The following is a 21601-nucleotide window of genomic DNA, read 5'->3' as shown; positions in this document are numbered from 1 at the left end:
AAACATACTTCCACAAAGTACTAGAGCTACATACTGTATGTAGTATCCTGTGTGGATACCATATACAGTATCATGACATCCTATTTTGATCTTGTTTATAACTTACACATTTTAACTTTGATAGTAACATTTTTTTAAAAAGTGTTAGAAACCACAATAATTTATTTTTAGTTAGCTGCCAATTTTGTGAAGCTCCTGCTTTCTGTCTGCTAATATCAGTTTTAATGTGACTTTGGGGATCATTATCAGAGAAGATCCATATTTGTTATGAATCTTAACGGATTTCCAAAATCAAGTCAGCCTGGTACATGGAATGTACTACAGACTAGAATGGTGGAATAGACTACAGACTAGAATGGTGGAAGGGTTATCATGTATTTTGAACATCCAAATTCCTTTTCAAAACATACTTCCACAAAGTACTAGAGCTACATACTGTATGTAGTATCCTGTGTGGATACGAAATTTGTATCCTTATCTGCATCCGCATCCGCAAAATGAGCCACAGATGCCTCTGAATATAAAGCATATTTCTGGGGATTTGCAGGGCTCTAAATACATGCATGAAAAAATGCAAGAACACCGAATCGTGTTTGTGGTGATTTAACTCTGTAGATGCTTATCATTCCTTAATTAAGAAAAGAGTATATCAGAAAGCAGACAAAATAATTCTAAAAGGAAGTCAAGTAATTATAAAATCATTTTTCTTTAAAGAAAAGAAAGGACATTCAGATTCAGCAAGTTCTCAGTAGAAATACTGCAATAAAGTATTGATTTTTGCCGGACTCAATTGACTGAAAAGTTGTTTGTATAGCAATATTGGCCAAGCCAATATACTGGAACAATTTTGCTACACACAGTAATCAAGTGCATTTCTGACATATAATTATACTGTCATAAAAATAAACCCAAGCTACCTCTTCACCAAGCAATAAAACAGTGGAGGCCGTAAAAAAACCTAAATAAATGAAATATATATTTTCTAATGAAACACAGTGTCTCCTAAAGAGAACAAAAACACCTCCTTTCTCTTCCCTTAAGCCAAGGTTAGTATGAAAAGTGATCAATACTTCAATCTCAATAAACTATTTCAATAATAGTTAATTCACATGGAAACAGAGGCTGAAAATTTCTGCTCAGCGAGCTGCAACATGCTATCTTGTTTGCTGAATGCTGATAATATATCATTGCCATAATGGATACAACTTAGTATGAAGTGATAGAAAGAAAAAAATTGTAAAAGGAAAATGTATCCACATATACTCACTCATTCTTTACATTCAAATCAATACCATCTAAGCTGCCTTGTGAAACAAACCCATAGCATGGAATGCTGGTAGACTGAAAGACTCAAACATTTGTAATTAATTTTATTTGACAAATTCTCATTGATCTCCTGGAATAAGAATAATGTGGGCTGCTATCCATTACTGTAGTGAAATCCAGCCACCTGTAATGTATTTTATTTTGCAATTTCTTATTGGCTCATATAACACATATGGTTCTTTGGTAAGGAAGAACCAATTCTCCCTACTATAGACAGTCAAATGGGGGAGAGGAGGACAGAAAAGATAGCTCAGTGGCTAGCTCACTGGCCTTGTAAACCGAGGGCTATGAGGTCAATCCCTGAGGGGGCCCTTCAAGGGTCTGCGGCAGGTCATGTTTTAAAAAAAAAAAATCTCTCAGGGATGGTGATAGGTCCTGCTGTGAGTGCAAGGGAATGGACTCGATCTCTCGGGGTCCCTTCCACTTCTAAGACAGATGTATGTATATCTCCATGCTTCTACACAGATACAGGAACATTTTACTGGCTTTTAAACTGAACATGTCACAGGACCACAGGCAAACATCCCAAAATACACATCCAAACAACACTGATATTCACATTGTCAATCTTCATGACTTTGAAAGGCTATCAAAATTTTTCATTTTGAAGAGTTTGGGCCAGGTTTAGATCAAACTCTGTACAAACATGGGGAGTTCACTATGCTGACTTATTATGACCGCAGTGGCTGGTAACTCCCTCAGAATGAAAGAGTTAAATGGGGGCAGGTTGGAGCAAATGCAGAGTGATTCTAGGGGAAGAAATACTTTAGCAACTGTTAGATCTGGGGAGAAAACTTGGCCTGAGGTAGATGCTCTATTCTCAACTGAGCATGCAACAAAAAAGAAAGCTCAGGAATGGTAAACCTGATCTCACACTCCCTGGGCAGACATTCTCTAGAGCAGGATGGAATTCCATCAGCTCATGAGAAAACCAGCTACAGTTGACATTTTTCCATATTTTAAAACACACATGTGCGCACCCACAAAGAAATCAGAAAAGCAAGTCCCAGACCAAGCGTCATGTTTTTGACACCCAAAAACCCATCCTTCTTTTGGAATGTCAGCTCGTATCAAACCAAGATGGTCCAAAAGCTTTCTTAAGACAGACTCTGGCATCATCACAGCCCACTCAAGAACTAACATGTGAAGGAGCTGCCAGAAGTGCCCCCTTTCATGTCATTATTGCATTAAGTGTCCATTGGTGACCTCCTTCTCATGTATATTACTGTTAGTTTAAAAAGAAAGATCTTCCTATCACATTAAACAAAAGCAGAAGCTTAACTGTATTATCCTTTAGAAGAGTAAAAAACATTAAGGGTGTGCAAGGCAGGATTGATGCCACCAAGCACTTTATCCATGTTTCCTGTATAGATTCTAGGGACTCTGTGGAGCATATGTTGGATATAAAGCAATATCATACACATATTGTATGAAGAAGTGTATACAGAAGCTGCTACCTTCAGGGATGTCGCACAACGTTTTATAAATTATATACATACACTGGGCCTAAAATGGAGCTCTCTTTCAGGAGCAGGGCAGCAATGAAGTACACCCTTAGGTCCTGATGCAAAGCCCACTAAAGTCAACTTCAGCTGGTTATGGATCAGGTCTTTAACACATAGCTATACTGCATTCTGACCTACTTTGGCCCATTTTTACCGTCTCCTCTTTCAATATTTCCATAACTTCGTTCACTTCTCACGCTTTATTAAGCCTCTCTCCTTCCCTTTCACTTCCATTGATACTACCCATTTTTCTTCCATCACTATCTTGGTCTTATTTCAGTCTCTTTAATCAATTTCCATAACAAATTTTGTCAGTTGATTCACAAAGAGCTTGCATGTGAAGGACTTGGCACAACCAAGGTATATGTCTAACATACATATAAGGTATCTGTGTGTGACAAATGCACCCCTTATTCAATGTTAAGGCTCTAGATGCAAGAGAGGGAGAGACATACATGCCTATATTCCTGAAACTACATTAAGCAAACAGGGTGAGATCAGCACAGCTCTGCATTTGGTTAACAAGGCCATGCATGGAGGCGTCATTTAGCAATTTTGTACCATGCAACAATCCTTTCAATTTGTAGTAGATAATAGTGCTGAGGGATAGCTCAGAGAAGGATGATGATTACCACCACCCTTTTACTTGTGCTTTTATTGATGTGGGGGGCAGTTCCTTCTTTTGAGATGTTTTCGTAAGTTTTATGTCCCTTTAGGGTTTTGTATTTTTAAATCTTTTTATATATGTTCATATTTTTAAAAAAATTTGTAAGCTGCCACGAATATTTTAAAAATGACAGGGGGTAAAAATATTTTAAATAAATAAATAAATCCTTTATCTTGCATTATGCTAGGAATAGCACCTCCTGGCAATATCTCTTTGCTTGTCCCTCATTAAATCCACTTGTCTCTCAAGAAAACAATGAAAGATGTGGTTTTAATAACTAGGACTTGCATGCTAAGATTCTTCCTCTTTAAAATGGGCCTCTGTGCCCTTCACAGGCAACAAAACATGAGATTTTTCCCTTCACTAAGTCAGGTCCTGACTTCAAAGGTCTAATTCTGCTCTCCAACACACTTCATCCTCTCTCTCTTTGTAAGAGCAATCCTCACTCCAGAATGAGCTGTGGTCTCATCCGCCATATGAGGAAAAAAAAGAGAAGCAACTCTCTCCAAAGCAGCAGACTGATCTGTAAAGTGCAACAACCCATGATCTCTTTGTCCAATATAAAGAAAAAAGCATATAATTACTATAAAATACACGTGTGAAATCTACAAGTCTAGAGAATAACTAATATCCAAAAGACAAACAAGAGAATATGACAGGCCTTCGTATCACATTCCATGTACCAGGCTGACTTGATTTTGGAAATCCGTTAAGATTCATAACAAATATGGATCTTCTCTGATAATGATCCCCAAAGTCACATTAAAACTGATATTAGCAGACAGAAAGCAGGAGCTTCACAAAATTGGCAGCTAACTAAAAATAAATTATTGTGGTTTCTAACACTTTTTAAAAAAATGTTACTATCAAAGTTAAAATGTGTAAGTTATAAACAAGATCAAAATAGGATGTCATGATACTGTATATGGTAAACAGCTCTCTGGAAGAAGTCTTTATTACTCCCTCAGGGCTTTCTTACAAAGTATGGATTTTTAATTCCTAGCAGAATATTTTTCATACACCAGTGCAGACTATTAAGTACCAGATATTACATTATGTAGTTTAAACTTTGCAGTACACATGACAAAGTCTTTCCTGTTGAGAAAACTATTTCTTTGCTATTATAATCTTTACAATGTTAAAATTAAAATTGTCTTCAGGGTAGAAGCATCACTATCAAACTCTGGGGGAGTTTATAACTTAACATATTCATCAGTCCGTGTGGAGAGAAGTAGATACAACAAGAAGGGGAGGTTTACTAATTTTGTAGTGCTGCATAAAGGTAGAGGAATGGTATCATCATAGCTTTACTTCCAATTGGTGTAACTGCAAAGCAATGACCTAGTAACGGATATGGTAAGCAAGCAAGAACGGTATTAAAAAGAGGGAAGGAAAAATGAATTATGCTTCAGGCCAGATAAACTTGCACTTGTGGTCCATTAACTTGACACCCAGGAGAGATTGAACTCTAAATATTAAGATGATAATAAAAATGCATCAGTCCTCATAGCACCGAGAAACTAATACTGTGAAAGCTCTGGAAGATAAATGTGAAAAGAGAAGTTTTAGAAAAGCCTAAATTACGTATATTTTCTTGTATGTCAGCAAAGGCCATCCAATAGTATATTGAACATCTTTGGGAGAAAGATTTGCTAAATTTTGTCTTCAGGAAGTTTAGGCAAAATGCAACACTCACTTGTAGACGGTGCCTCCATTGCCATGACCGAGGACGTCTCGATACTGTATGTCTTGTTCATTCATCTCCACGAGAAAGAAAGAAAAACAAGAAAGATGTCATGCAGTGGATGGAAATGTCAAGGAAAAGCAACTCTAGCCCATAAACAACTAGCAGTCTGGGTCATTTCAAGTTCAGCTGCAAGAACGAGAAGATCAATACAACATTTGCTGTCCAATTTATAAAAGACGATACCAAGGGACAAAGTGATGGAAAGTTTAATGACAATTTGTTTGCCTGGGTCATTTCATTAAAGTTTGATAAAAGGTGTCAAAATGGAATGATATAACATAGCTCAGGAGGGTCAGGTCACAGATACTGATAAGAAAGAGGTCTCCTGCACGGCACATAGCCAAAGTTGTGATGGGGAGGAAGCAAACTCTGCCATCTTAAGTCTGGCCAGGAAAGTTTACTTGGGGCCATTTAGAATTTAGTTTAGAATCAGTATAATTGACAGTCATTGGATGATACATTTGTATCAGTAGAATTGCTAGAATTTATATACAAACGCTTAGTTATGGGCATAATCCTGCAACAAATAAAATTTCAGATTTAATTAGTACTGAATAAACACAATTTTCTTTGAGTTGTATGATAAAATACTACCTAAAAACACTCAGTGTTTCCTGGGAGAAGTTTCTAATGAAGGTGGTGGGCAGAGTCTACGAACATCCTAGAAGCCACCAAGAGCTTTAGTGTCTGCTCATCCCTGACACCAGCAAATTTTGTAAATTCTGAACCTGGGAATTTTGGTTGTTTTACAGAAGTGTAGCTTGTTTTTGATTGTTTGCTTCCTGGTTCAGATCTAAAACCAGAAACCTCAGTTCCTCTATACAAGAGTGAATATTACACTGAACATCAGAAACAAGGCAAGTTATTACTCAAAACTACAAAAGACATTTTTATAGTAATGCATGTCTATTTCAAAGTAGCTCTTTCAAGCATAATAAATTTTGGTCCATAGTAATGTTTCCTAAACACAGGCAAGCTAAATTTACTAATACTTACAGAAATAATCAAGACGGATAGTTTCAGATTTTAAATGACACCGTTAGTAATCTACCATGGACTCTTAAACAATTCATTTCTTGGATTATTTATTCTCTATCAATTTTGGGAAAATTTCATCCAGCTGTTAAAAACTTCCTGCCTATGTTATTTACCATGGAGATACTCCAAAACATTGAACTAACTCAGAAACACAAGTTATGCAGAAAATCAAATAGGACTCGTGTTCTTATGTCACATAACGGTGGCTTGCTTTGTGTGGGCTGGAACACCCAGGTCTAAGCCACTCTTGATTCAATAACAGGCCTCAAACGGGAAGGAATCAGGCAATTCCTATGTAAAAGGATCCAGGTTTAAGCAGGGATAAAATCCAGCAGCGGAAAGAGCAGGAGGGATGTTTCTATAAAAGGTAAGAAGTTCAGGGTTGGAAGGGGGAATGAAAAGGGAGACCCGCCCCAAGAAATTAACACCATATCTGCAGTGACTGCAGGGAGGAAGAAGGCTTCTGCAGGAGAGGAGGCCTAGGAGAGACTCTGATCACACAGGAAGGAGGCTGAGGAACAGCTCAAGTGAAGACAGCAGGTTCTGTTTCTGTGGTAAAACTTTTTAGAGGAATTATCAGTTTGAACAAGTGGGACCCCAGAAGGGGCAGACTAAAGCCTGTGACCTACGCAGAGGGCTGAGTCACTGACAGAGAAACCACCATAGGACCAGAGTGACCATGAGCAGAAATAGGTGCTTTCTCTGTCAACGATGTCAGGCCTATTGAGAGCGGTGACATAGTACGTGGTCACAAGGGGCACATAGCCATGAGTGGCCCTCACCTACTAGTCACTTCAGAGCTCTTGCAAATCCCACTCTAAGTGCCCTAAACTACATTACTGAAGATGGCCTTACGTGCTACATGTAGGAAAACACCCAAAAAGTCAACTTACAGCAAGTTTCAACTGCAGGAAATGGAGTTTTTAACTGATTAAAAATAATCTGTTTATGAGCTGCTAACACTGAAACTTTAAATATTTTTTTCTGCTCTTCAATCAACTGAATTAAAACCAGTGCTCACATATTAAGGGAAATATTTATTCTTCTATATAATTTCCAAGGTTGAAAATCCTGTGAAATGTGAGGCCTGGTCTACACCAGTGAACAAAATTGATCCCAGATACGCAGTTCTAGCTGCTATGCCATTAGTGGAGCTAGGAATTGATGTATCAGAACAAGCTTTCTTCCCTGGTGTAGACAGGGGCTTTTCAGGCTCGTGACAACATAGCGATAGCATGAAGTTCCACTGTTGAGAGTTCCGCCCAGAGAGACAGATATTGCTGCATCTTCACATATGTGGCAAAATCAATCCCTGGAAGATTGATCGTGGTGCATTGACACCCTCCCCCCCCGTAAGTATACACATACACTGAGGTAATTGGAAATAACACTGTAGCAGAAGTTAAGTCCTCACAAATTCTGATAATTATATTTTACCAGAAAATGCAAATCAAGGGGAAAAAACCTGCAATGAATCCTACCTTCTTAAAATATTGGATTGGCACCTCATTTGGAGCAATGCAATCGGCAAGAAGGTGTTAAGTGATAAAGGCCTAATGGCAGGCCCCTCCACAGAAGTGAGTTTTAGTTAGAGCATGCAACTCATCAACTCAGAACACATGCACACAGTGAAGTGTTTTTTGCCCCCAAACTACACAACTCTTCACTTTACTGACTTTGCAACAACAGAATAAAACTCATCTTTAAACTCTGATGTAAACAAAGATCTGTGAGAAACACTGAAAACGCACATAGCCATAACTAAACTCACATCATTAACTATACATTAGCTCTCTGGGAGGTTTTTTTTTTTTCCTTTTAACTATAAAAGCTTATTCCACTAAGAACAGCTAAGGGTTATTTTATACCAGTGTTTTTTCTTTTCTACTGAATTTGGCTAACAACTAAAAGGTGAATAATTTTAGCCACATTACCACCCACAAGCTGGTGACAGTCACAGTTCTTTACATGCCTCTTTCACTGCCAGTTTGGTACCGTTCCTTGTTAATTATGCATAAAAGATCAGCACAGAACTCATGATGAAACAGATATTAGGATGGAGCAAAAATATGCCAGAAAACCTTACAGAGATGAAGTTTGATTTACTGAACCAAAGAAAGATGCCGAAAAATATGTGGTGATGTATATATTTTACAGGGAGAACTGAATCCTCAATCACAGAACGAAAACATAAAAACAATAACACTACAGCAAGGACTGGAAAATTATACTTTTAAAGCCAACTTGATCGGATGCCAATATTAACAGAATGAATGAAAAAGTGAAACAAAATTCAATTATGAGTCAGTAAACAAAACAGTCTTTGCTTATACCTGTTGTCTCTGAAAGACTATCTATTCTCTTGTAAATCATTAAAAGCAAAATGCTCAATTAATCCTTATTTTATATGTAAAGCTCTGACAGAAGCCAAGTCCTGTAGCTGCACCTTTGCTTTACAAATCGAAGTAGTAATAGTTTCAGAAAGCAGTCACACTCTATGAGCAGACAATTGAAGAGATTTAGTAAATTCCACTTTATAGAGCAGAGACTAATCGGAAAACACAAGCCAGTCAAATGTTTCTTATGAACTGTTGACACTATATCAATGCTGAATCAATTGGTGGCATTTACTCTGAGTGACAGAAAAGAAATAAATATTTATATCACATAACCTATATCAATGAACCTAGGCAGAAAGCTATTTCTAACCTGTCAATATTTGATTATCTTGAAGAATCATGTCCCCTTCTTTTAATGATTAATATGAATTCCTTATTAAACCTAAGTGGAGGTTAGTGGAAAGGATAAAGCTTGAAAACATAAATGACACAAAAACTATGTTAAAATAATGCTAAGTGTCACAAACTCCAACAAGGAAAGAAAGTTCAAAGTTAAAACAAAAATCTGCCCCAGGCTGCATAACTGGGCCTATTTACTGAATAATAAAAAAAAAGTGTGCAATATAACAGAAGATGTCTTCCTCTTTGGAGATTTGTTATCTAGTAGCTTAATAGAGCATGGTGAATTAAAGGTAGTATCAGAACACTAATTCTGAATTTCTTTTCTTTGATGGGTATAAGTCAAATCTTTAGTATCATTAACAGGCTATGGTTACACTATGGCAATCTGTCTACAGAAGTTACTGTTGGAAGAAATGCACCTACAAAACTTATGGTGACAAATCGCATGTACACATAAAAGATCTTTTGACCTGTTCTGTCGACAAAAGGACCCCCTGGACCATCTACACAGCTTTTTTGTCACTAGAACCTGTTAACAAAATGCATTTTGTGTGTAGATGCTCTGTGAGTTTTCTCTACAAAAAACTCACTAGTGTAACCGTAGCTACAGAGTTTAGCTTTTTTTCCCCCTTAAATAAGAGAATTAAAAAAAAAAAATCCAACCTTTAATTTTCTAATACATGTTTACTTCGTTCATTTCTATTTCTTTGAACAAGTCAAAATGGCAAATTCGGGTTATTCATCTATTCATGATAATGTGACCTTACTCACGTTCAGTTATTTCATTTTCTAAAAATTATCCCTGAATGGCTTTTTCTCACGTTATGGATTAGTATTTGCTAAATTTCAATAATAAGCTCAAAACATGTTTGTGGCACTGCCAAGTGATCTGTTTGGCTATTTTATATATATATTAAAATATCTGAACAGAATTTCCTGGCAAGAGTCAGTGTGTTAAAATATGGCTTTGTGTTAGGAATGCTGACAAGCTTAAAATACATTCAAAGCTTTATTCAAAGGATTCAGTGCCAAATAAGCAAGGCTGCGGGACTGCTGCTGTTTGAATCACCTTTTAAAGAGGCACTCTCATTTACTAGATCACAGTGTTACAGGTGATACTGAAGGACAAGCACGAGAACCAGCCTTTATCTTCTTGACATGCTCAACTACAACTACTTGATTCATGAAATGCCAATGAGACTTGGAGAGGTCACTGTGTGAAGGCACTGAATACGCATCTGAGATAATTAAGATTTCAGCCTTCGAAACCAGGGAGGGGAAGTGAACAACAGTTAAGAAAATCAATAAGAGTCTTTTATTTGCAGTGACACAGATGTCTCAGTCAATAGAGCCTAATAGGCAAGCTTGATGGCAGTGGACAAGTGCCTGCCTCCAAGGCTATCAAGGGGGTTTCACTATGACAAACATTAAAACTTATTTATATTGCTTCTGAGGAATCTGGCATTCTTTTAGGTAGCTTAATTTAGCAGTGTATATTTAAAGTCATTATATGACTGTGGATCTGCCTGTCTCTTTTAATCAAAATTGGTGAGAAATGATTGCCCTAAAGGGTCCATTTGTTCATCCATTGAAAGTATACACTATTCAGGCTGGGATGCCAGAATCTGGATGTCTGGAAGGGATATGAATAGATGATAAGGAAGTCTTCTACAACTTTGCTCTTATAATGGAGCATATGATACAGTGCCAAACAATATAAGAAGGAATTTTCTCTCTTGACAGAAGCCTACTAAATACTTATGTACCTACTGCCCTGAAAATACAAAAGGTCATTCTAGTAACTGAGCAGCCCATTTAGTTATTCAAAGCTGATTAACCTTCTTCCCCTAAATTGTGGCTTCAGTGCAATGTGCAAGGTGCTTCAATCTATTCAGAGCTAAAAATGATTCTTACATTTTGAGAAATGGGAAGCAAATTGCTTTGCCAATCAAGGTAAATCATGACACATAATTCATTCATATTATGAAGGTTTTCATAGTCTCCCAACATCAGCATTAAAAGAAAACATTACAGTTAAAGGCATTTTTCCACTTACACACAGTATGCTAATCACTATGTTATACAGTAACAAGTCATACATGTTCCTCAGACTGAATTTAATGTACCTACCTGCCCATTAGCTAATATTTTCTTCAGTTCTGCAGAAGACTTCTTTAAGCTGAAAAATACAAAACAATTATTTTCCATGATAACAGATTCAGTCCACTAAATGGAGCTAAAACCATATCCCCCACCAATACAGCACCTTTGCTTATGGTTTGACATGGTGGTTATATTTTACTTATGTAATACGGGCCGAGACTGCTATTTCTCAAACAGGATGTGCCAGAAATCCAGAAAGAATGCAAATTCGGGATTAAGATTTATTTCATTATTACAAAATAGTTTAGATAATGAAAGACAATTGACCATCCTAGTCTTCAAGACACAGCTTAACATTTGTGAGTAAAACAAAGCTACCCTCACCAGCAAGCATTTTATTACAAAGTACAGGCTGAACCCCTCTAGTTCAGCACCTGACCAGCACCAAACAAAAGAATTTGTCAAACCACAGGAGGTCAATATTGTCTAACATATTAACAACACTTCCATTGCTTGCTGGGCTCTTAGAAGACATTTAGCAGTGAATTAGAGCTAAATAACAGCTCAGAACACGGAGGCCTGATGTACACTAGGGAACAAAGTCGATCCCAGATACACAATTCTATCCGCGCTATTAGTGTAGCTGGACTTGATGTATCAAGATTGACTTTGTTTCCTGGTGTAGTTCAGGGCTCTTTGGGCTCATGCCGATGTCCCTTATTCCACGTGGCAGCATGAAAGTACCAGGGTCAACAGCTGAGCCCAGAGAGATCAATTTTGCTGCGTGTTTACTGACACAGCAAAATTGATCTCTGGAAGATCAATCATAGCACATCAACCCCCCCTCCCCCGTACGTATAGATATACCCTGAGAGCCAGGACAGGTGGTTGTAACCAAACTTTATGGCAATGGTTCTCAACCAGTGTGCCATGAGAATTGTTCAAGTATGCTGTGAAATTTCATCAATTTCCCCTTCCCGTGCTCTTTGCAGACCCACAATGGACAGAAGAGGGGAGAGAAATTGATGACCCTGTGCCAGCTGGGGATCAAGCAGCAAGGTTGCCTGAGTCCCAGCTGGCATGGCGATGGTTAATTTCCCCAGTGGTGGCTCTTTGCAGAGCCACTGAGAGGGGAAATCCCTACCCTGCAGGAGACCATTTGTGCCAGGAGGCAGCTGAAATGCTGCTTCCTAGCCTGAACAGCTGGCAAGGAGCCCACCCCCCATGGCTGTGGCAAGCAGGGGAGGGAGGGTGGGTGCCTGTTGGAGCTGAGACATGGTTTAAATGCTGAATCCAGGGTCCATCAGGCTGGCAGGGAGGGAATTCAACAATTTCCACCCCACCATCAATCCCAGCCTTGACCCTTCTATACAAGAGATCCATCTCCTGTACACTGCAGCACAAATCAACAAAGGTCACATTAATTTCACCCTATCTGGGAAACCCACTGACTGCTATTCTTACCTACATGCCTCCAGCTTACATCCCAGACACATCACAGAATTCATTATTCACAGCCAAGCCCTAAGATACAAATGCATCTGCGCCAATCCTACCTACAGAGACAAAAAACTACTAGATCTTTATCAAGCATTCGTAAAACTTACCCACAGGGGGGAGGAAAGAAACAGACTGACAGAGCCAGTCGAGTACCCAGAAGTCACATAGTTAGCAATAGGCCCAACAATAAAAATAACGCAGCACCACTTGTCATCACCTATACCCCTCATCTTAAACCCCTCCAGCGCATCACTGGCAACCTATAACCTAATCTGACACATGATTCCTCTCTTTCCAAGGCCTTGGGTGACAGGCCTGTCCTCTCCTACAGACAGCCACCCACAGAAACACTAGGCCAGGAACCTAACCTTGCAATAAATCCCGTTACCAACTCTGTCCTCACTAGTGATGCTACAACTGGACGTAACAACATCAGCCACACATAAGAGGCTCATATACTTGCATATCCACTAATGTGATATATTCCATCATGTGCCAGCAATGCCCCTCTGCCATGTACATTGGCCAAACCACAGCAGTCTCTGTGCCAAAGGATGAGTGGAGATAAATCCGATATCTGGAATTGGAATACAGATAAGCCTATAGTATAGGGGAACTCTTAAACCTCCTTGGACATTCAATTAAGGATTTAAAAGTCACCATTCTTCGACAAAAGGATTTTACCACAAGGGCCATGTCTACACTAGCCCCAAACTTCGAAATGGCCATGTAAATGGCCATTTCCAAGTTTACTAATGAAGCGCTGAAATACATGTTCAGTGCCTCATTAGCATGCGGGCAGCCACAGCACTTCGACTAAATTGACACGGCTCATCCCGACGGGGCTCCTTTTCGAAAGGACCCCGCCTACTTTGAAGTCCCCTTATTCCCATCTGCTCATAGGAATACGGGGACTTCAAAGTAGGCGGGGTGCTTTTGAAAAGGAGCCCCGTCGGGACGAGCCACGCGGTGGCAAGCTGTGTCAATTTCGAAGCGCCGCAGCCGCCCGCATGCTAATGAAGTGCTGAATATGCATTTCAGTGCTTCATTAGTAAACTTCGAAATGGCCATTTGCGTGGCCATTTCGAAGTCTGGGGCTAGTGTAGACACAGCCAAGATTACAGTGGGAGACATCTGAATTGGAATTCATTTGCAAATTTGATACTTCTGAATTCACAGGGATCTCAATTACCTTTTGCATTACAGGGCATTTTCCCCACCTTTGATATTCACAGGAATGGCACACATCCTACTTAACTTAATTTTCTTTTTCTATTAATCCTATTAGTGATAGGTAACCTCCTTTTCTTCCTCTCCTTCCTTCCCCCCACCTCTCTCCCTGCTACATAAACTCTGGATTCTGTCTACTCCAAAATACGATGAGGTGGGTCTCACCCACGAAAGCTCATTACCTAAGAAATAAATCTGCTAGTCTTCAAGGTACTACAGGACTACTTGCTCTCTTATATGTATGTACAACTGGACCGCAACAGTGGCTGGAGTCTCTTGGCACCACTGCAACATAAAGTAAGTGCTACAGGTTGAACCTTTCTAGTCCAGCACCCTCAGGACCTGACCCGTGCTGAACCAGAGAATTTGCTGAACCACAGGAGGTCAATATTGTCTAGAGGCATTACCAACTCCTCCACTGCTTACTGGCCTCACAGAAGTTACTTAGGAGTAAATTACAGTTAAATAAAAGCATAGAACACTGAAGGTCAGGACAGGTGGCTGTAAACACGTTATGGGATCTATTATACCAGGGTTTACAGTTTGGCTGAATGTCTCTCCCTGCTCCAATAAAAACTGTTCCCGCGCTCCATGTACAGGTGTAGTAGGAAGATATTTGTTTCCACTTCAAATTATTTTTGTACCTTTCCCTTTTCGGCAGAAGTGCTCTATGTACCAGCCAATCTGGATTAGGGATACTAAAATGGTTAACCAGTGAAAATGATAATGCTTAACCAGTTAAAACTTTTAACCTAAGCCCCACCCCTCCCTCTGTCACGGCCTGCCAGTAGCTGTGGGGTCCCACTGACTGGCCCAACAGCTCTGCTGCAGTCAGGGCTGCTCCATCTGAGGATGGCTGGCCACTGGATCAGTCAGCCTCATGCTTACTAGTAAGCATGCCAGTATGTTTACCGATTATCATCCCAACTGTGGATCAGATGTAGTAAGTGGCATTATGCTTCTATTGGGATATTTACAACTACCTGCTGCAGGTGTCTCAGAGAGGTAGCTATGTTAGCCCTTGTCTTCCCAAAACAAAAAAGCAATCCTGTAGTACTTTAAAGACTAACAATATAATTAGTTGATGAGCTTTTGTGGTCCACACCCACTTCCTCAGATCTTGAAGACCTGATGAACAATAACTGATAAGTGAGACAAAGAGAATTTAACAGAGATAGAAAAAATGAAATATAAATTGATGAATCAGCTAGATAGGACAGAAGGTGGGGGAAATGGGAAGAAGAAAAATGGGAAGAAGAAAATAGGGAAGAAGAAAAATAGTTTTTCCAAGTGTCCATTAAGTTATGTGGGCTGCCTGGGATCACTACGAATATGGAAACTGTCCTTGTAATGCATAAGATAATTGATATTTTTGTTGAGACCGAGGTGAAAGTGTCAAACTTGAGAATGAACTCCAATTCAGATGTCTCCCTTTGTGATCTGCTGCTAAAGTCTCTTTGTTTTAGAATGCACACTTTGTTTTAGAATGTACACTTTCAAATATTGGATGCTATGACCTGTTAGACTGAAATGCTCACTGACAGGTTTATGTGTATTCAGATTCCTAGTGTCTGATTTGTGTCCATTCATTCTTTGGCAAACTGATTGTTCGGTTTGTCCAATATACATACCAGAGGGGCATTGCTTCAGCTGTATTTGTGAATTTGGTAACTGAAGATTATACTACAGAAGTGAATTATGCATTGCTGTCATTGGTTCCAAGGTAATTTTCTCTCCCAAAATATCAATGCCTCCCTCTGGTTTCCCAACAACCTGATCTCCTCATCCTCCCACACAACAGTACCAACAGAAAAATTCTCTCATACAGGCTAATGAACTTTTAAAAAAACCAGAATATATTTTTGAAAGGTCCAAGGGTCTTGATCACAGATCACTACTAACAAGAACAGTGAAAATAGGAACTTCACATTTGGTGGCTTTGTTCTTCAATAGGCCTTTCATTCCCAGACTACTTTAAAGAAAGATTGTTTTCCAAAGAAAATCAAGTTGATCTTGTCATTTCTCATGACTAACAATTTGTGAACATTAAACAAAGAGAGACTTGCAATTACTTCAAAAACACAACTCTTAGCACATGCGGTTTTGGAAAAGGAATGACAATCAAGACATAAGGGTTATGTCTACACTAGCCCCCACCTTTCGAAAGGGGGATGCTAAAGAGACATTTGGGATATGCTAATGAGGTGCTGCAATGAATATGCAGCATTTCATTAGCATAACAGCTGCAGCACAGCTTCGATTGCGCGTGGCTCCTCTACACGGGGTCCTTTTCTAAAGGACCCTGCACACTTATTCCTATAACCAAACAGGAGGCCAGTGTAGACATAGCCAAGATGATGATGCAATCTTCTACAAGACTCATTTTCAGTACACTTTGAGGACTAGCTCAAAGTACATAGCATGCTGAAAACTGCTGAATGCTAAGGAGAAGACAAGCGTCTACTTATTTAGTGTACAACACAGGCTAGTGAAGAAGCAAGTAAATATTTATGTCCAAAGGATGTGGATAGCATCTTCTCAACCGAGAAATAATCAAACATCTCTGACTTTACTGGAGCCAAGATTTCTCTAAGGCAGACTTGCTTTAATTGCTAGACTTCTCTTTTGTTAAGGTCTCTAGTAGTGCTCATTGACTGGGGCAACTTAAGTGGTGTTCGTGCTTGCAAAGTCTGGCTTTATACTGAATCATGATCTTGGATAATTAGGTGACATCACAAATATCAAACAATTAGGACTGCAAAGTTAGCATGCATCACAGAAAATTACTTGCACTCAAGTTTGACTGGATCATATCTTAACATGCTTGTATTGGCCTATGTTACCTTGTTTAAAAGATGGTTTTAAAAGAGTGAAGGAGACACATTTAGTGCATGTTTACATAGACAGGGCCCATACAAAATATAAATGCCAATTCAACTATTGAGATTTTGTACTATAATGCTGTATTGTGGTGCAGATGAAGCTAACTTTTCAATATTACACAGTTCTCTCATAGTCACAGGCATTAGGAATTAATATTAGATCCACAGCTAAAATTCTAAAGGAAATCTAATGCACCACCAAAATCCAATGCAATTTGGCTGCTTAAAACCCTTAGGCTCCTTCCGAAATACATGTTAGCAAGACAACTAAACTGAATATCAAATTTAATAGGACCAAATTTTTTAGCAAAATCACTTTGAACTACATAACCAATGAATGACTAACTCTGGTACTAACTGCAAACCCTGTGATGGACAATGATTATTAGACCAATTCAAATAAATGATCTTCTGGCTCACCATATGCAGTATGTCAATGTCATACCAAGGATGAAGGTATCTGGAATATTCTGTGAAGGCAGAGTTCTAGTGGCACAGAATAGGTTTACTGAATACCTGTAATAGGAGTGTAACAAGTCCTAGCAGACAGGTTAATTTTTTTTCTCTCTCCCATTGTATCATTTTTTTTCCCCAGCAGTCATAATGATAACGTATCGGACATCTCAAGTTTGCTACTATTAATTACTACACACCATCACTTCTCAGGTTCCATTTTGTTTTAATAAAAAATACACATCTACTTCTGAGTCTTACCTATTGCTTGGAAGGGAATCCGAGACTGCTGAGCTGCTGTTATTAGCAGACCCTGCTCGTGTATTTACCTGCAGGCAGGGAAAAAATCTCTATCAGTCGTTTGTGTTCAGAGGACACCATTCTAATTAACCTGTAATTTGCCATGAATTTCTCATTTCACTATGATGCTTAATTAGCTTGTTGCTAGGCATGCCCATCACTAAGGTTTTGTCTCTATGTAGGTTAGCACACTACACAACTGATGGGTTCCTTATATTTTAATCCTTAATTAAATAATACAGAAAAACAGATATACACAATCAGCCTGCCATTTTATTCCCCTTTCAGATAGCCATTAAGAGATACAGTCATTTTATATGATTTATCCAATAGTTTTCTGCAATTCAGAACTGAGAACATATGTACGATGACAGTAGCAAGTTACTAAGTATATACGAATGAACAGAACAAATGCCATGAAAAGATTTTATTGCAACTGGGTTGTGTCCTTAACAGGTTATATAAATTAATTAGATCAAATGAATATGGCGTTTCTCCCTTCAAAAGATCCCTTTGCAAATTAGTACTAACAGCAGTGTTAATATTTAAGATCCTTCTTAACAAAGGGAAGTAACAAAATGCATTTCAGTTTTTAATACAGCTGTCTACAACACTCAGATACTGCAGTCAATACCACACAGATGAATCTTTCTCCAACACTCATAAAATATCTGCTTGTCAGAATTCAAAAAGTGCAGTTTTATTTGACATTTCAATAACTGGAACACAGCATTACAAATCCATCTAACTTTACTGAAACAATTATTGAAATGCATACCTTCAGGCCATGTATGTTCCGTTTCCCAGGAGGCTTGCAAGCTGAAACAGTAATTGACTAAATTGTAGAACACATCAGGGCCATTTACAAATTTGCTCAAAATGAATCTTTTAGAAAGAAATGAGGGTGACACCAAAATTAGCAGAAAGAAATGATTGAAAAGTGCCTGCTAAGACCCAGAGAGGGAATTGTAAGCAAAGATTTTTAACTTGCAGGGACTGAGCATTTATAAATGCTAAGAGCTTTCTGAAATTGGCTAATATAAATTATAACTTCTGCTTAAAACACATCAAAATCAAGATAACAAGCCCAAAACAATTAAGAGTAATTCCTTAATTCAACTGCCTTCAGTATCTTCTTTTGTTTTTCTACAGGTTGTTTCTTCTTCTGCAGTTAACTAAATTATTTTAGAGAGGTTTTTTTAAGACATGTTGACAAACAGGCCACTGTCTGTTTTAATGTGGGATAACCTGGTTGGGGAACAATGATGGAAGACCAAGGAAGCAGAAGACTGAATGCATTAAATATATAAGAAGATACATTTGTTTGTTTACATGCACATCCTGGCATCTTTTTATGAAGCTATACTCAGAAGGTATTTTCTTTAAGCCTTTTAAACAATGTACTACCATGATTTTCCTATTCATTGGCTGTGCCGTTGTCAAACGTTAAACCCATATAGGCTTCTAGCTACATGTTACTGACAGCTCCCATTTTAAAACTACAGTGCCCTACAAATTGTATGTTAAAGGGCCTGTCAGTTTTGATTGATTGTCTTGGAAGGGATGAATTTGATTTCTCTCTCTCTCTCAGATGTACATGTATTTGACTCCATTTTTGACAGCAGGATACAGAGCTATTTATTAGTCAAAGGGACACAGATGATAGTTATTAAACACATCAGTTAGGTCAGTCTGTGTGCATTAGAAATTACTATGATATTCTTAAAGAAGCTAAACGTTATTTCACCAAGGATTAGGAAGGAAGAAAATGGATACATTTTTAGGATAATTTTAAAGTTTACCAGCCATTTTAGTTTAAGTTTCTTCAGAAATTAAATATGGAAATTAGCGTTTTTAACAAACAGTAAAAGACATACTAAAGGTCATTTGTCCAGATGCCTGTAACAAAATGCTTTGATAACCAAATTCATGGTGTCTGAATACAGAGTGCATTGTCCATAAACAGTGTAATAAGTGGTTTGTTTGCCAGGAACTAAAGAATGGGTAGTAGTCATTTAAAATATTTTTCTCCTGGACTAATAAAACTAAGATATCTATTCTGAAAGGCTGAAGCATTTTTCAAAGAAATCCTTTATCCTAGGTTTTTGCTAAAAAAGTGATCGCACCCCTGGAAACACAAACATATGTAATCAGTGGGGATAATGGAAAATGTAGCTTTCAGAGCTGTTTATGAAAAAAAAAACCCACCCAAAAGCAAAAACACACATATTTTGATCAGTTTGAAAAAAAATCCTGCAATTATTATTTATGTAGCATTTTACAGTATAGGTAAAATACACTAAATACAAATGTGTTACCTCCAAGAGCTTATTGTATCAAACAGGTACAGCACAGTTAAGACAACAATGTGTATACATGCACTAGATACGATACTAGCCTGATTTCCCGCTCTTACAATGAGTTTGATTGCAAATGTAGCTATAAAGAGGCAAAAGTAAGTGAATGTGTATGGTTTATACATTACACATATATAGTCACACACATAGTAATAGTGTGGAAGTAATTTAGTGATGCACGAGCTCTTTCCATGGCTAGCATCTACCAGAATCCCTCTGATATTTCAGCTCTGGTTAGGCTGAGACGTAAAAGTCTAAAGATTTCTCCTTTACGTGCCTTCCCATAGCGGCTCACTACCCTGCCAGCACAGATACCAGCCTTCTTTTGAGAGCGTAATAGCATGTGTTAGAAAGGCCTGTTTAGTTGCCCATTTATAGGGTGACCATATCTCCCTGTCCCAAATAAGGGACAGGGAGATATGTGGGGAGGGGCAGCTCCTCCCAGCTCCACCAAGCCCTGGGGAGCCAAGAAGGAGGCAGCAGCTGCCGAGCCACCCAACAGCCCAGGAAAGTGGCAGCCGCCAGCCCTCCCCGGGAGCCCAGGGAAGCAGCAGCCGCCAGTGCTCCCCATGCACCCTAGGGAAGCAGCAGCTGCTGAGAGCCCCAGGGAAGAAGCAGCCGCCGGCACTCCCTGGGCCCCGGGGAAGCGGCAAGGCTGCAGCAGCCGCCCACGCTCCCCTGCTTTCCCAAGCCTTGGGGAAGCACCTCCCACCGGCAGCTGCGCCTGTGCAGCTGCAGGCAGAAGAGGTCAGTGGGGGAGGGTTCAAATACAGAGACAATTAGTCCCTTTTAAAAATAAGTCGGGATGCCTTTTTGGCATCCCAAATGTGGGACCGAGGGTCATCCTACCCATTTAAAACTTCTGACAGTTATGATATCATGAAAGTCTAGAATATTTAATTGGGAAACATACGATTATTTGTAGATTTTCAGTTAATAGAGAAGACTGTAATTCTTAATTATTTAAATTAATTTATTGCTGGAACACTTACTTGGAGAATTTAAACCTTAACCATTTAATCAATTAAGAACCACAGGTGCAATGACGGGATACTGAGAAGATTTGAATGAATTGAAAAGGCCTATGTAATATGGTACACTTTTAAATCACTCAGTTCGCAGACAGGTACATAAAAATGGCCGTACTGGATCAAACCCAAGTTCCATCCAGCCCAGTATCCTGTCTGCCGACAGTGGTCAAAACGAGCTGTCCCAGAAGGAGCGGACCAAACAGGTAACAATCAAACGATCTCTCTCCTGTAATTCGTCTCCAGCTTCCGACCAGCAGAGGCTAGGGACCCCATTCCTTACCCAACCTGGCTAATAGCCATCAATGGACCTAACCTCCATGACTTTATCTTGCTCTTTTTTCAACCCTGTCATAGTCCTAGACTTCACAGCCTCCTCTAGCAAGGAGTTCCACAGGTGCACTGTGTGAAGAACTTATTTGTTTTAAACTTGCTGCCCATTAATTTCATTTGGTGTCCTCTAACTGTGGTATTATGGGAACAAGTAAATAATTTGTCCTTGTTCACTTTCTCCACACCACTCATAACTTTATCATACTCCCGCCCTTAGTCTCCTCTCTTCTAAGCAGAAAACCTTAAGGGTGCAAAGGCCTTAAGCATTCAAAACTTGAATTATTGAACTGCTTTGGCTTTGGCTACACACAAACTACATCACCCATTATCTTTTAAATGTACATAAATGCACACTATGCAGCCTAAGTCTTGTTAGTCTAATTTACTATAA

General features: G+C 38.9%; 1 protein-coding gene across 2 annotated transcripts in view; it reads right to left on the bottom strand.

Moving 5' to 3' along the window:
• Positions 1-21601, bottom strand: part of MAP2K5 (mitogen-activated protein kinase kinase 5) — a 205271-nt gene that overhangs the window by 156113 nt on the left and 27557 nt on the right. For both annotated transcript variants that reach the window (XM_075007039.1, XM_075007040.1), the window contains exons 5-8: positions 18271-18311; positions 17454-17521; positions 11155-11203; positions 5195-5259 (exon numbers count right to left, since the gene is read on the bottom strand). In XM_075007039.1, coding sequence (XP_074863140.1) covers positions 5195-5259; positions 11155-11203; positions 17454-17521; positions 18271-18311 — 223 coding nt within the window. The remainder of the gene's footprint in view (positions 1-5194; positions 5260-11154; positions 11204-17453; positions 17522-18270; positions 18312-21601) is intronic.

Source organism: Carettochelys insculpta, chromosome 12 (assembly GCF_033958435.1).
Source record: "Carettochelys insculpta isolate YL-2023 chromosome 12, ASM3395843v1, whole genome shotgun sequence".
NCBI classification, from domain to species: domain Eukaryota; kingdom Metazoa; phylum Chordata; order Testudines; family Carettochelyidae; genus Carettochelys; species Carettochelys insculpta.
Note: the sequence above shows the minus strand (reverse complement) of the source record. Positions and strands in the feature narration are given on the sequence as shown.